General features: G+C 30.6%; 1 protein-coding gene across 1 annotated transcript; it reads left to right on the forward strand.

Moving 5' to 3' along the window:
* The first annotated feature begins 668 nt into the window (after window positions 1-668).
* On the forward strand, window positions 669-3,007 carry LOC117169729. The gene is made up of 6 exons (XM_033356234.1): window positions 669-695; window positions 1,587-1,827; window positions 1,925-2,083; window positions 2,185-2,270; window positions 2,639-2,773; window positions 2,903-3,007. The coding sequence occupies exons 1-5, from the start codon at window positions 669-671 to the stop codon at window positions 2,708-2,710; spliced, it is 585 nt and encodes a 194-aa protein (XP_033212125.1). The 3' UTR covers window positions 2,711-2,773; window positions 2,903-3,007.
* Window positions 3,008-17,302: the final 14,295 nt, after the last annotated feature.

The following is a 17,302-nucleotide window of genomic DNA, read 5'->3' on the forward strand; positions in this document are numbered from 1 at the left end:
AATCCCCATTATCTCTATCATCACTTCTCGGATTTTCTTTAGTCTTTCCTCTTTCATCGAAACTTCACTTTCATCTCTGCTATCGTCAGCCCCCTTACTATTATCACTCTTTCCTACCAAACGCTGCTTTTCCGGCGGCGATCTGAACATTTTCTGATATTTTACGCTTGCGGCGATATCTTCCTTCTCTTCACTGCTTTCTCTCTCCCCTCTCTTCCTTTTTGACAAATGCTTCTATTGAATCTACGCTTTTTTCTCTTAATTTCTCCTTTTCTATAGTTTTCTTATATTCCCCCCTTGCCTTCCTTTCCTTAATCTCCTCTTTCGGCGCACTGAACACTTCCTGCTCTAAATCTGTTTCTTCCGCGGAGATACCAAATCAAACCTCGTCAGGAAGTGTTCACGCGAATGAAACTATGGGGCCAGTTACACCGTAGAGCGTACAGTAAGTCTGCGTAGAATAAGCTAGCTTAAATGAGAGTGGCTAGCTTCGCGTCGGCGCAATGGCCGCAGGCGCTCCATGCATGCGACATAGAGTCAGTGCCAAAAACGCTTTTGCACCGACGTGAATTTAAGCGAATCTCGTATTTAATCTAGCTTATACTGCGCAGTCTTACTGTACGCTCTCCGGTGTAAGTGGCCCCCATTTTTCATTTGAGCCCCTTAGCATGGCGTATTGCTTGAGCAGTACCCTTGTGAGAACTAGCGAATGATGGGGGATACCTGTACGTAAATTCCTGAATGTTACATTTTTAGGGTTTCGTAGGAAACCCTTATGCAGTCGATACAATGGCTGTCCGTCCGTGACCGCGCCTAGTGCAAAAACTATTAGGTCTACCGACTTCATTTTTTGCATGGAGATGTATTTCACGTGCCTAATGCGAGAAAAATGATTAAGAACCCTGAGAAAGATACTCATCATAGCGTTGCTATGCAAAAAGATGCAATTTTAGCCATTTTTAATAAAAATGAGTTACCACGCTTAGCGCAAAAACTATTAGGTCTACCAACTTCATTTTTTGCACGGAGAAACGTTTTTAGCATCTCATGCGAGGAAAAATACTGAGAACCCTGAGAAAAGTATTCATCATAGCGTTGCTATGCAGAAACATGAGAATTTAACCCCTTTGACTAAAAAATTCTCAATGAACTGATTCAAATTTGGCTTAAGACTAGCATACAGGATCGGGTTTTTCTGAAAAATCGAAAAACTTGCTTTATAAATGCCTAGGATCAACATTAAACAAATCATTCATAAATTTTACTTAAAATCTACATATGGAATTGAAAACTCCCCCCTCCCCAAAAAAAAGCGGAAAAATCTTAACCGTACCCTTTCCTACGAAACTTTTATGTGAGGGTGCTTGCCACCCACTTCACGACTTGAATTTTATTGCTCTAAATCGGAAGTAGCCAGTCTCTTATATTTCAATTCAGTTCATCTGTTAAGTTGCATCTTTTGTAGGCGAAAAAAGAATCTATCAGTAATGCCAAGCAGACGACAGATAAAACTAATCTTCAGACGAAATTGGACGCGATGAATGAAAAATCAATTCTCCACGACTCGCCTTCACATTCTGACGTAGAGAAAGAGGTTTCTCAAAAAAAAAAAAAGAGAAACGTCACCAATACGAGAATTGCATGACAAATCAGCACAAGAAGACGTTGAAATATCTTCCAACGATTCATCAACATCAGCGCGAGAAGTACAATGTAGAATAGAAGAGAAGAAGCTTGAACTTGAAAAATTGAACAAAATCTTAGATAAACGTGATGCTCAGAAGAAACTAAAATCAAGAACGAATAGGAGATTGTCATTTAACGAAGGTAAGGTGGCAATAAGAATAACATATTGTGGCTATATAATGCCACTAAATAAATTAATTTTTGTTTTTAACAAAAATTACGTTCCTAATATTTTCAGAATCCGAACGCTTTGAAAATACGGCAATGTTGGGTAACCGAAGTGAAGCGAATTCTCCAGATCATGCGGTAGTTTCTACAAAAAACATTCAAAGAGAAAGGTCGAGCGGAGGATCTACTTGTAAAGATTTTTTAATTGATCCAAAAACTTTATACAATGGTACTATGTTTTTACACACTTATTATAATCAGTGTAATAAAATAAAAATTACACGCATTTACAAACAAATTGTATTTAAATCCATACACGCTTTATTGCAGATGTTGTTAAAGAAAGACACTCAGAACGTGCAGCGACTCTTCCTCGATATGAATCATTCCAGCACATTAATCAACTTGGAGAACATGTAACAAATTTATTGTTCTATAATAGTCAGAATACGTGTGAAATCTTTTCTGCTAATCCAAGGTCATAAGATCAGTTTTTTAATGTAGAAAGTTTGTATAATATATAATTTTCACATTCGGTCGGATTCAAGCTTTATTAAAAGCTGAAATACGTTCAGGTCCTTGAAACTTTCGTATTTTCGTACAATTTCGTGTTTTCAATTTTACTTCACTTTTCTCTTTAAATAAAAAATAAAATTACTGTTCGTTCGATTTTGTGTTACAATGTGCTATTTAGCCTATGCTATGCTATGATTAATGTATGTCTCACAATTACGAAGGGGAAAACGTTATATCCTTTACACTTTGTACTTCAATTTGTTTCCAGAATGCCTTAATGATAGACTTGAAGATCAAAAAGAAACAGCATCTACTCATCAAGATAAACTGCATAAAGTAGGAACATATCTTGGGCAACATGTTGGCAATATTCGAAGGCCTATGTATCTTGACACGGTGCAAAGTAAGTTTTTATCAGAGATCCCAAATTTCTTTTACATATAACCCCATGTAGAAAATTAATTATTTAAATATTATTACAGTAGCCTTTACTGTATCTTTTAATATCATATTTATTATACTTTGATTTTAGAAAAGAAATAAACGGCCGAAAGTGAGATCCAACGTGATGTCGTACGAAGGCGTGGATTTTATTTTAAGATAAACTTATAAATAATGTATGCGTTCGCTTTTTGCAAATTATTGTATCGGCTAACCAAAAATATAGGTTCTAAGTCACCTAGCCGCCCAGTAAATACAATCACTTCTTTATGCAGTAACATTTCCACGCAGTACATTTACTTCTAATCAGTCTCAAAAATATTAAATCAAATATTTAGTTTACACATACTTGTTCATCTCTTATAATTTTCTTGTACAATAGATCGGTTTCTAACAATGGTTTTAGAAAAAATTGATTTTTCAATAACCTTTCATATGTACAAATCTCAATTTCTCAGGTACAATCCGAATTGCTATTTTTGAGGAGCTCAACAATCAGACTCTTGACTTAAAAAGTTCTGAAAAAACTTACATTTTGGCAGTCGTATTGACGTGGTACAGAGGGGTTGAATCCTAGTGTTAAGGGTTGCATCACAAAAATCAGAGTTGATGTAAGGGTTGTTTTTTGATAATTGACTTTTTGGGTATTCAGAAGCCTCCATTTTTTAATTAGAAGATTATTTTTAAGCCACTTTGATGGCCATTAAAGCGATCGTTAAAAGGCCATTTATTTTCAGTACCCGGTAACAAGCGTTGAGTTCAGAAAAATTAAGAATTTGTATTTCTATGAATACGCATTTTTTCCTCCGTCTAAAAATCCTCCAACGGGAACAGAAAAAGTGCAAATCCTATTCCTCTCAATCGACTTAGTAAAATTTAACTAAAGCATTTATTTAACTTATTTTTCATTATTAAATCTTTTTATAACTTATAAATTCCAAAAATTTTCAAATTTATATTTATTTATATTTTGGTCATTTATTTAAACGTCTTAAAACATTCAACAAAGAAATCTATGCAAATGTGTGAATTTAAATAATTTTAACTCTAGAAAGGCAGAGTTGAATTGGTCAGAATTAAAATGTAAGAATTTACATTCCGCATGAAGGAATTAAAACAACTTATATCACATATTTTGTGATATTTTGTTAGCCTATCCACAAAAGAGGAATGGGCTAACGATAGGCACACCTGCCCCCTTGATGAAGACAACTGGTTTACAGATGGCTCTAGGAACAAAGAGAACGCTGGAGCAGGTGTATACCGTAGAGGGAACGGGATGGGCTTCACAATTACGATGGGGTCCTACGCAACAGTTCCACAATCTGAGATTATGGCCTTCCTCCAGTGCGCTTATAAGGCAATGGAGTACGACGGAAAAAGAAACATTCTCATCTGCTCAGATAGCAGGGCTGCTATCATGGCTCTAAATGGAACAACGACTAAGTCGCTGCTAGTATGGGAGTGCTTTGAGGTACTGAATAATCTAGCGCCAGAAAATCGAGTCACTCTGCTCTGGATCCCTGGACACAGTGGCATCAGGGGCATTGAAATAGCGGACAGGTTAGCAAAGCTAGCAGCAAAAGAAAATTTTACGGGACCTGAGCCAGTTGTAGGCATTTTCAGCAGGTCGGTCACTGAAGATATTAACAGCTGGCTGACCGAGGAACATCAGAATGAGTGGGATGCGGTCTCTGACTGCAGACAGGCTAAAACACTCTTGGGCTCAAAGCGAAACCCTCATCGAGCGAAAGAAATACTTAAGCTCAGCAGGAAGAAAGTCAAAATCCTAACAGAAATGTTTATAGGACATGGAAACCTCCGGTACTACAGACATAAGATGGGGCTTGAGGGAAGTCCCCTCTGCCATCTGTACGGAATGGACAATGAGATCTCCACTCATATCCTATGTCACTGCCCCGTGATTGCGGGGAAATGCATAACACTTACAGGCAGTTTCTGCATCAGTGAGTCTGAAATATCGGCCAACAGCGTGGCTGTGGTGCTCTCTCTATGGAGAGGACTTTGGGGCCACGCTTAAGGATTATAACGGGACGCAACGGGATCACCCAAGCGTCAGGGGCTGTGGCAGTCTCAACCCAGAATATAATAATAATAATAATAATAAATGAGAATAAAATCAAATTTAAAATCCTATTTAACGTCCAATAATCAAGTTAATGTGAATAATTCATGAAAATAAAATCAAGAATCCAACGACTAATTTGGACAAACACCAAAAAATGTTCTCATTGCAATCTGCAAAAGAAAAAATAATAATATGGACAAAATATTTTTTCAACAAAAAAGAAAATAATAGAATAATTTTATTTATTTAATAATATATTTTAATAACATATTAAATAATAGAATTATTTGATTTTAAACTAATTTTTTAAATCTGAAAATTCCACTAATCCATTTATTTTGGTTTAGAAATTAATTATTTGGTTATAAACTAATTTTTGAATCTGACAAATCCACTAATCCATCTACTTTGGTTTAGAAATGAATTATTTTGTTGAAAACTAAATTTTTAATCTGAAAATTCAACCAATCCATTTACTTTGGTTCAAGAATGAATTGTTTTGTTAAAAGCTAATTCATCAATATGACCATTCCACTAATCCATTTATTTTGGTTTGAAAATGAATTTGTTGAAAACTAATTGTTTAATCTGAAAATTCCAATATTTCATTTATTTTGGGTAATAAATGGATTATTTTGTTGAAAACTAAATTTTTAATCTGAAAATTCAACTAATCCATTTACTTGGGTTCAAGAATTAATTATTTTGTTAAAAGCTAATTTTTGAATCTGACATATCCACTAATCCGTCTACTTTGGTTTAGAAATGAATTATTTTGTTGAAAACTGATTTTTTTAATCTGAAAATTCCACCAATCTATTACTTGGGTTCGAGAATTAATTATTTTGTTAAAAATTAATTTTTGAATGTGACAATTCCACTAATCCATCTACTTTGGTTTAGAAATAAATTATTTTGTTGAAAACTGATTTTTTTAATCTAAAACATCCACTAATCCACTTTTTTTGGTTAATAAATGAATTATTTTGTTGAAACATTAATTTTTAATCTGAAATTTCAACTAATCCATTTACTTTGGTTGAAGAATGAATTATTTTGTTAAAAGCTAATATTTGAATCTGACAATTCAACTAATCCATTTACTATGGTTCAAAAATGAATTAATTTGTAGAAAAATAATTTTTTAATCTGAAAATTCCACCAATCTCACTCAAAGGCAGTTTCTGCATCAGTGAGTCTGAAATATCGGCCAACAGCGTGGCTGCGGTCCTCTCTCTATGGAGAGGATTTTGGGGCCACGCTTAAGGCTTGTAAGGGGACGCAACGGGATCACCCAAGCGTCAGGGGCTGTGACAGTCTCAATCCAGAATATAATAATAATAAATGAGAATAAAATCAAATTTAAAACCCTATTTAACGTCCAATAATCAAGTTAATGTGAATAATTCATGAAAATAAAATCAAGAATCCAACGACTAATTTGGACAAACACCATAAAATGTTCTCATTGCAATCTGTAAAAGAAAAAATAATAATATTTTCTTATAATCATGCTAGGAAATCGGAGTTTTTCTAATATTTCCAACTTCTAATTCTAATGAGGTTATAATTAAATGAAGTTAACACACATAATTGTTTAAACAAGGTGTTATTTCTAATAATATTTTCATTAAATAATTCTAGAAAGTCGGAGTTTTTTCTAATATTTTCCACTTCAGATTCTAATGAGGTTATCACTAAATCAAGTTAAAAAAAATAATGTTTTCAACAATTTATCACTTATATTAATTTTCTCTTAGAATCATGCTAGAAATTCTGTATTGTTTTCTAATATTTTCATCTATTCTTTCACCTCATAGTTCTCATTAACGACTTCAAGAAAAAATTTACATTCGTAAAATGATTCATATAGAACATTTAAAGAATATTTCAAATACATGTTTGCTTTCTGTAAAATATATTCGCAAAAAGGAATAAAATAGTTAAATTTTAAGTTTAAAAATCAATTTAAAAACAAAACGACTTTTCAACTAAAAATATCTAAATTTGCAACCAAATTAATTTTTGACTTCGAAATTAAATTTTCATTCAAGAACATTATTTTTTAACCAAAACACAACGAATTTTCTACAAACTAGTTACATTTTTCTTGGAATAATTGACACAAATAAAGTTGAATATTTATCCAAGGAAAATGCAATTTGAACGAAACCAGATCAGTTTTTAAATTAAACTGACAAATTAAAAACAAAATAGTTGAATTTTTATCCAACAAAATTTAGTTAGACTTTTTAACACCAAAGTATAAGTTTAAAAAAAGAAGTAAATCTATAAATATACTTGAATTTACAAACTAAGGCGACTAAACATTTTCATTTTTATCAAAGATTTTTTGTAATATTCGAATTTTAGAGTAATAAACTCTATGGGAAATTTCTAAAATGGAACCAAAAGTGACAACAGCTTAATTTTATTGTTAGAGATCCGCAAAATGAAATTTACGATTTCTGTTTATAATGTCCAGTTTAAATGGGCAGTATCCATTTGATCGCGGCCTACCTGCTAATCTTACCCTCTCCAATCGAACTTCTTGTCACGTCCTTGTCTGAGCGAGAGCACTTTGTCGAACCTTGCCAGCGGGGGCCCCTTTGTCCTAATGAGACATAAAATGCCTAACATAAAAACATTAAAGTTTTGCAATCAGCAAATTAAAAATATTTTATTCGGAATCTATGTATTTTCGCGATTCCAACGATATGTAACTTACAATCAAAATATTAAAAATAGAATAAGTTATGGCAGGTTTTAGTTTATGTTTTGACCCTGGCTAGCCAGCATTATGGAATTTTTTGTAGAATAGTTGAAAATGCATCAGTTTATTTGGTAGAAAATTCGACTGTTGACAATTCAACAGAATATATGAATTTTTACCCAGACGCCTAGAAGAATATTATACTTGAAAAGATATATGTAGAACAAAAAAGAAAATAATAGAATAATTTTATTTATTTAATAATATATTTTAATAACATATTTAATAATAGAATTATTTGGCTTAAAACTAATTTTTTTAATCTGAAAATTCCACTAATCCATTTATTTTGGTTTAGAAATTAATTATTTGGTTATAAACTAATTTTTGAATCGGACAAATCCACTAATCCATATACTTTGGTTTAGAAATAAATTATTTTGTTATAAACTAAATTTTTCATCTGAAAATTCAACTAATCCATTTACTTTGGTTCAAGAATTAATTATTTCGTTAAAAGCTAATTTTTGAATCTGGCAATTCCAGTAATCTTTTTATTTTGGTTCAAAAATGAATTCATTTGTTGAAAACTAATTTTTTAATCTGAAAATTCCACTACTTCATTTATTTTGGTTAATAAATGAATTATTTTGTTGAAAACTAAATTTTTAATCTGAAAATTTCACTAATCCATTTACTTGGGTTCAAGAATTAATTATTTTGTTAAAAGCTCATTTTTGAATCTGACAATTCAAGTAATCCATTTACTATGGTTCAAAAATGAATTATTTTCTAGAAAAATGATTTTTTAATCTGAAAATTCTACAAATCAATTCACTTGGGTTCCAGAATTAATTATTTTGTTAAAAACTAATTTTTGAATCTGACATATCCACTAATCCGTCTACTTTGGTTTAGAAATGAATTATTTTGTTGAAAACTGATTTTTTTAATCTGAAACATCCACTAATCCACTTATTTTGGTTAATAAATGAATTATTTTGTTGAAAAATAAATTTTTAATCTGAAACTTCCACTAATCCATTTACTTTGGTTTAAAAATGAATTGTTTTTGTGAAAACTAATTTTCTAAACTGAAAATTCCACTATTTCATTTACTTTGGTTTATAAATGAATTATTTTGTTTAAAACTAATTTTTTAATTTGAACATTCCACTATTTCATAGGCTTTTGTTCAAAAATGAATTATTTTGTTGAAAACTAAATTTTTAATCTGCAAATTTAACAAATCCATTTACTTTGGTTCAAGAATCAATTGTTTTGTTATAAGCTAATTTTTGAATCTGACAATTCCACTAATCCATTCACTATGGTTCAAAAATCAATCATTTTGTAGGAAAATAACTTTTTAGTCTGAAAATTCCATCAATCCATTTACTTGGGTTCGAGAATTAATTATTTTGTTAAAAACTAATTTTTGAATCTGACAATTCCACTAATCCATTTACTTTGGTTCAGAAATGAATTATTTTGTTGAAAACTGATTTTTTAAACCTGAAACATCTACTAATCCACTTACTTTGGTTAAAAAATGAATTATTTTGTTTCAAACTAATTATTTAATCTGAACATTCCACTATTTCATTGACTTTGGTTTAAAAGTGAATTATTTTGTTGAAAACTAAATTTTTAATATGAAAATTCAACTAATCCATTTACTTTGGTTCAAGAATTAATTCTTTGGTTAAAAACTAATGTTTGAATCTGACAATTCCACTAATCCATTTATTTTGGTTCAAAAATGAATTAATTTTTTGAAAATTTATTTTTTAATCCGAAAATTCCACTATTTCGTTTATTTTGGTTAACAAATGGATTATTTTGTTGAAAACTAAAATTTTAATCTGAAAATTCAAGTAATCCATTTACTTGGGTTCAAGAATTAATTATTTTGTTAAAAGCGAATTTTTGAATCTGACAATTCAAGTAATCCATTTACTATGGTTCAAAAATGAATTATTTTGTAAAAAAAAAATAATTTTTTAATCTGAAAATTCCATCAATCCATTTACTTGGGTTAGAAAATTAATTATTTTGTTAAAAACTAATTTTTGAATCTTACAATTCCACTAATCTGTCTACTTTGGTTTAGAAATGAATTATTTTGTTGAAAACTAATTTTTTTAATCTGAAACATCCACTAATCCACTTATTTTGGTTAATAAATGAATTATTTTGTTGAAAACTAATTTTGTAATCTTAAACTTCAACTAATCCATTTACTTTGGTTCAAAAATGAATTATTTTTGTGAAAACCAATTTTCTAAACTGAAAATTCCACTATTTCATTTATTTTTGTTTATAAATGAATTATTTTGTTTCAAACTAATTTTTTAATCTGAACATTCCACTATTTCATTGGATTTTGTTCAAAAATGAATTATTTTGTTGAAAACTAAATTTTTAATCTGAAAATTCAACTAATCCATTTACTTCGGTTCAAGAATTAATTATTTTGTCAAAAGCTAGTTTTTGAATCTGACAATTCAAGTAATCCATTTATTATGGTTCAAAAATGAATTATTTTGTAGAAAAATAATTTTTTAATTTGAAAATTCCACCAATCCATTTACTTGGGTTCGAAAATTAATTATTTTGTTAAAACTAATTTTTGAATCTTACAATTCCACTAATCCGTCTACTTTGGTTTAGAAATGAATTATTTTGTTGAAAACTGATTTTTTTAATCTGCAACATCCACTAATCCACTTATTTTGGTTAATAAATTAATTATTTTGTTGAAAACTAATTTTTTAATCTCAAACTTCCACTAATCCATTTACTTTGGTTCAAAAATGAATTATTTTTGTGAAAACTAATTTTTTAATCTGAACATTCCACTATTTCATTGGATTTTGTTCAAAAATGAATTATTTTGTTGAAAAGTAAATTTTTAATCTGAAAATTCAACTAATCCATTTACTTTGGTTTAAGAATTAATTATTTTGTTAAAAGCTAATTTGCGAATCTGACAATTCCACTAATCCATTTTCTTGTGTACGAGAATTAATTTTTTTGTTAAAAGCTAATTTTTAAATCTGATAATTCCATTAATCCATTTACTTTGGTTTAGAAATGAATTATTTTGTTGAAAACTGATTTTTTAAACCTGAAACATCCACTAATCCACTTACTTTGGTTCAAAAATAAATTAATGCGTTGAAAACTGATTTTTTAAATCTGAAACATCCACTAATCCATTTACTTTGGTTCAAAAATGAATTATTTTATTTCAAACTAATTTTTTAATTTGAACTTTGGTTCAAGAATGAATTGTTTTGTTAAAAGCTAATTCATCAATCTGACCTTTCCACTAATCGATTTATTTTGGTTTAAAAATGAATTAATTTGTTGAAAACTAATTGCTTAATCTGAAAATTCCAATATTTCATTTATTTTGGGTAATAAATGGATTATTTTGTTGACAACTAAATTTTTAATCTGAAAATTCAACTAATCCATTTACTTTGGTTAAAAACTAATTTTTGAATCTGACAATTCCACTTAATCCATTTACATTGATTAGAAATTAATTATTTGTTTAAAAACTAATTCTTGAATCTGACAATTCCACTAATCTATTTAGTTTGTCTTATAAATGAAGTATTTGGTTAAAAACTAATTTTTAAATCTGACAATTCCACTAATCCATTTACTTTGGTTTATAAATGAATTATTTCGTTGCAAACGAATTTGTTAATCTGAACGTTCCATTATTCCAATTGCTTTTGTTCAAAACTGAATTATTTTGTTGAAAACTAAGCTTTTAATTTGAAAATTCCACTATTCCATTTATTTTGGTTGATAAATGAATTATTTAGTTGAAAACTAATTTTTAATCTGATGATTCCACTATTTCATTTACCTTGGTTCAAAAATGAATTATTTTGTCGAAAACTAAATTTCTAATCTCCTTGGCGGACCGAAAGAACCGAATGGAGCCTCTACAAAGTATTCGTAAAGACCCCATTGGGTCTACACTTCAAACGCATCGCCTGTAAGTAGGAGTCAACAGGCGTTATACGTCTTATATTTTTTTTACTTTTTTTTTGCAAAAAAACTATTGCGATTATTCCGTGACCTATGTCGGGCCCTACGTTTGGCGACGGCCCTGGTCCGGGAGCCAGGTATGGGCTCGTGGCCTTTTCAATTCTGATGGAGCCACCAAGTTTTTTTTATGTATTTTGGCCGCTGAATCCGAATTTTTTAGGTGGCTGTTCTCCCGAGTGGTCAGTTTTTAGTTATTAGCATTTTTAAAATAATTAATTGAAAAATTGAATTTTTTGACAAAAAAAATTTCAGTTTCTTTAGCATACTTTGAACACGTCATATTTTCTTAACGTGTATGGCCGAGGAGTTCGCAAAGACCCGAGTGACGCAGCGGTTTACGCTCAGTCAGCCGCGCGCGCTCGGAAAACCTTGAACTTTCAACTCGTCCCACACGAAAGCTATTTTTTTGAGCGAACTGGGAATAATTTTTAATAATACGACACATGTTAAGGAAGCATAGCGTGGGCTCAGATTACAAAAATGTTTGTGGTGCATATCTGACATAGCGTCAAAAACGGGAAAAATCACTTTTTTTTAAACTGCAAATTTTTTTCTCACAAAGTATGGGTCTGGGAGAAAAATTACTAGGACCTTTTTTGTTCAAAATATGCTAAAGAAACTGAAAAAAAATTTTGTCCAAAAATTCAAGTTTTCATTTAATTGTTAAAAAATGTTAATAACAAAAAACTGACCACTCGGACGAACAACCACCTAAAAAATTCGGATTTAGCGGCTCAAAATCCTGGTAGGGGTAACCTTAGTAGGCCATAATGCGAGTCAAGAATTTGCCTTTTGAATACCGTAGAAAATTTGAATTACGAGTACTTTTCCCTCAAAATTTTAATTTGAAAAATTCCGCGAAACAAAATAATAATATTTACCGTATGATGCTTGTTGTATTATTTTTAAGGATCTATTAGTTTTTTAAAATGGCTTAAGCCATAAACAATAACTTGAATAAAATAAAATTTATATATAATAAAGTTTCGTTTGTTGAAGCATTATTTCCGGTCTGCAGGGTTTATGGTGACCGAATCGATTTTAAATCAGGCTTTTAATTTTTGTAATTTTGCCACTCATTTCTTTGCCGACTTTGTCGAATTTGACCTTTTACAATGATAAACTATCCTTAGAATTGGTTTAACCACAAAAAACTAACAAGATGCCTTCTTGATATTAGCAGGATTTTCGGGAAAAATATTAAAATTAATAAAAAAGATATTTTGGAAAACCACACCTTTTTCAATTTGTCCCATAACTTTTTTACACTTTCCGTTTATACCAGAAGCTGAAAAGATGGAATTTCGGTGCGAGGGTTCTAATTGAGGGTTTATTTTCAAGACTTTTACCTAAAGTTTAGTGAAACTAGAAAGAGCCCAAATTTCGCATCTACTTTTTTTAGACGAAATTTTGAAATGTCTCATTTTTGTTTGGGGTTATGTTTTGAATGTTGTAGGTTTTGATTTTGAAAAATTATTTTTAATTTGTGTGGAGAGCCCAACATGAAAGCAAAACTTTGTCGTAATTACTTTCACATCAAGTACATACTAAAAAGCTAAATTTTTTTTATGTGGTACAAAATTAGCACAAAATTAGCACGAAATTATGCAATAATAAAAAATGAGAATTTTGCATTGTTTCATACGTGGCCGTGATAGCTTAACGTTTGGCCAAAGGAAACCAGTAGTTTTTTGCAACAAATTAAAAAGAACAACATTTTTAAATGAGGCACAAAATTATCACAAAATTAGCACTAAATTCTGCAATATTAAAAAATAAGAATTTTCCATTATTTCATGTGTGGCCGTGCCAGCTTAACTTTCGGCCAAAGGAAAACACTCTTTTTTCCAAAAAATTAAAAAGCACAAAAGTTTTAAATATGGTACAAAATTAGCACAAAATTAGCACTAAATTATGATATATTGAAAAATGAGAATTTTGCATTATTTCACGTGTGGTCGTGCCAGCTTAACGTTAAGCCAGCACGACCACAGGTGTACAATGATATTCATGTTTACCTTACCCTGTAACAAGCATTGAATACAGAAAAATTAAGAATTTGTGATCCTATGAATACGCGATTTTTCCTCCGTCTAAAAATCCCCCAACGGGAATAGAAAAAGTGAAAATCCTATTCCTCTCAATCGACTTAGCAAAATTTAACGAAAGCATTTATTTAACCTATTTTTCTTTATTACATATTTTTATAACTTATAAATTCAAAAAAATATTCAAATGTCTATTTATTTATATTTTTATACTTTATTTAAACGTCTTAAAAATGCAACAAAGAAATATATGCAAATGTATGAATTTAAATAATTTTAATTCTAGAGAGGCAGAATTGAATTGGTGAGAATTAAAATTTCAGAATTTACATTCCGCGTGAAGGAATTAAAACAACTTATCATACATATTCTGTGTACTTATTAGAAGGAATTAAATAAAATCAAAATATGACCACTTCTGAGGAATAAAAAATATCTCTGTGAGGTGCGTTACCTGTACAATTAGAAGGAATTAAATATATTGAAAACACGTTTTCTTTGGGAGAATATAAAACTGCCCAGGTAGAAATTGCCTCTTTATGCCTAAACTAAATATTGGTTCTCGCGAGGCCGCATTATAAACATTTGGTGCCTTAAAAATTTGAAAAGAATTTTTCTTAAAGATCGATTTAATCTAAAATCACTAAAGTACGTTTAAAATTCATATATAATAAATCGAGCGTCAAAAACCTTTTTTCCGAATTTCTAAAGAGTCGGATGAATGCCGTCAAGCATTTATGATACCGCACTCAGCGTGGCATCGTAGCTATGGAGATCAGGCGAGCGACTTATATGCCTGCGATGCGTGCGTTCGATTCTCAACGCTTGCGGATATTTTAATAAACTGCGTTTGTCTTTAGTTATTGGTAATAAGTAATAAGTAATTAGTAAAACGTTTAGTTATTAGTAATGTAAGATCTTAGGTCTCGCATCTTTCCCCGAGTACTCAAACGGTGAGTGTGCTGAGTAAAGAGTTTTTCGTACTCGGATCTCGTTTGTCTGTATGCGCCACACTGGTTTCCGCTGCGATGATTGTCGCATCTTTCGAGGGTTGGCGCTGTTGTGTTCTCGTCAGTCGGAGATTTTCCGTTGGCGAGACGAGGTCAAGAGAAAACTGTGTTGTTCAGTAATTTTAAATTGAGAAACATCTTATTTATTCACAACTATTTCTTGCTTCGAAACATAGATATAACTGGGTAAGAAGCAACATTAATAGCATCAAAAGTAAATAATTGATAATGGGAAGAATGAACTTAAAATGTTCAAAAGTAAAAAACGATGAATTAGAGGCGTTTGAATCGCACAAAAATAAAATGTCAACATTCAAAGTAGTATAATGTGAAATCAGTTTTTTAATCGAATGTAAAACTTAATTTATTAAATTAATGTTGTCAAAATTTCAGTCATACAATTTCTAAATTGGGATTTCAAATATTGAATAATTTAGATCTTAAAATACTTGAAGGTGTCAAATTCAAATGTAGAATTAGATTCAAATATGGAACCGATAATCAAAAGAGACTTAATGCTCCAATGTACCTAAATTCTAAAATTGTTAAAGTTTCAGAATCGTTCAATTTTTTATGATTCAATACCTCATCGGTTTGAAAAATAAATAGCAAATTTTCTTTGAGTGACACTCTTAACTTTCTCTAGTTTGGCATCTCCGATTTGCTTTGCTTGATCTAATCTGAAAATGAAGGGAGAGGTATTATGTCTAAGTTCGGTTTCGCATTGAAAAGCAGACAAACATCCAAATTCATGAGGGAAGGCACACTGTGAAAAAAGTACGGTTTCGAATGTCAAAATCACAATCAATTTCCTTGTATTTTTAGCACTTGGATCACAGAAGTTTGAGCAATATTAAGGTTAGAAAGTTCAGAAGCCTTGTAATTTTACCACCCTGAGTCTGACAATATGGCAGCCCTTTGGTAACGTACAGTTTCATACCACAATCGTAGCACGTAGGTAATAAAAATTCTACTTTTGGTAAAATTTACGAAATGCGAGAAACAAACATTTGTAAAATTCAAATAATTCCTAGTAATTTTTTGTGGTACAAATAATTAACAACTCGTGTTAATTTTAAATTCGTTATCAAATTTGTAGTCGACTTTGCTATCACATCAACGGAAATTACTTAAGGGGTGGTTACCCTTACCTCGAATAAAAAATTAGCGATATTTTTGCATTGAATGCATTTATAGACTGCCAAAAACCATTTCAGAAAAAAAATGTTGAAAGCATTTTTTTTTGTTTCATCGTTCATTTAAACGTTTAGAACTTTGGGCTCATGGTCATTACGTACAATATAGAACATGAATATTAGGGATTTTAATTAAAAATATCAGTCAAGAGCATTTCATCCCCCTAGCTGTCGTGAGACATATAAAGTCAGTGCTAATGTCATTTTTTTAAACCATTTATACAGTAAATTTTGGAGATTATTTCAATCTGCAGTTATATTGTTTTTGATCGTAAATAATTCATTTGTTTCATTCAGTATTTTGTTCTTCTTTCTTATTTTGCAGCAAATCAAAATGGTACCCAGGATTTCGCGTGTGAAATATGTTTCTCCAAGAAAAAAAGTTTTTAATTGAACGACTCTAATGTGTGGCCTCTTGCTAAGAAGTTGAAAATTTCAAGTCTGAAAAGGAAATGGCAGCAATGTGATTTCAAAAATTGTATTAAAATTAATTATATGAACAGGTCAGTTGTGTTGAACTATTTTTACAGAAGTACTTTGAATCATAGAACTTGTAAGTGGGTGGCCCCTTTAATGAAGAAAAAAAATTCCGTGCCATTTCCCGGTTTAATGAAACGCTAAATAATTTACACGTATAAAATGAAAGCTATGAAGACTTTTAAATTAAACAATTTTTGATTCAATGCCGATAAACTGTAAAAAATACATTTTTGTTAACGTTTATATATTTACAGTTCAAAATTCGAAAAAAGGTCAATCCACGCTATCATGTTCAATGCCCTAAATTATGTAATTAATCAACACATTTCTAAAATTTCCAAACTTCAATCCGACTTTAAATTTTTTTAAATAGGTACGGCTCTGATTCCATATATTTTTTTCCGAAGGATTTGTGAACGAAAGAAAAAAAACTTGTCGAATATGCGGGGTTTTGCGAGATCCTCGGCTCAATAAAATGTTGAAAAATCAAAAAAATTTGTTGAGGAAATGATTATTTTCCCGACAAATATGAATTTTGCAAAAGATAGAAACTAGCGGGTAGTAGGCGGCAGCATTTGAAAGATTAGAATCGCTAGCTAATTTATTTTTTTACTCACAATTCTGACATAATAGATTTTATGCTTTCACGATGATTCATTTTGATAAAAAGAGATATTTCGGGTTGCACTCGTGTAAAAAACTACGAATTGTTTGCCGACGTTTCGTGAACATTGCAGTTTACATCTTCAGGGCTGACCTGAAACTAAGGTATCAAGTCATGTTGTTTTTATGTATACTCTCTGCGATGTCTGATTGGTCAGAGCGCCCCACCGTGGGGACTGATTGAACTTGATTTGCCAATCAAGTCTTTTTTTAAAAATCCG

The sequence above is a fragment of the Belonocnema kinseyi genome, chromosome 3 (genome assembly GCF_010883055.1).
Source record: "Belonocnema kinseyi isolate 2016_QV_RU_SX_M_011 chromosome 3, B_treatae_v1, whole genome shotgun sequence".
NCBI classification, from domain to species: Eukaryota; Metazoa; Arthropoda; class Insecta; order Hymenoptera; family Cynipidae; genus Belonocnema; species Belonocnema kinseyi.

What these genes read in the sequence shown, in the direction of transcription:
- LOC117169729 (XM_033356234.1), top strand. Translation starts at nt 669, where the DNA reads ATGGCGTATTGCTTGAGCAGTACCCTT. An exon ending in ATTGCTTGAGCAGTACCCTT is followed by an intron (nt 696 to 1,586) that starts GTGAGAACTAGC and finishes ATTCTGACGTAG; the next exon opens with AGAAAGAGGTTTCTCAAAAA. An exon ending in TCCAAAAACTTTATACAATG is followed by an intron (nt 2,084 to 2,184) that starts GTACTATGTTTT and finishes GCTTTATTGCAG; the next exon opens with ATGTTGTTAAAGAAAGACAC.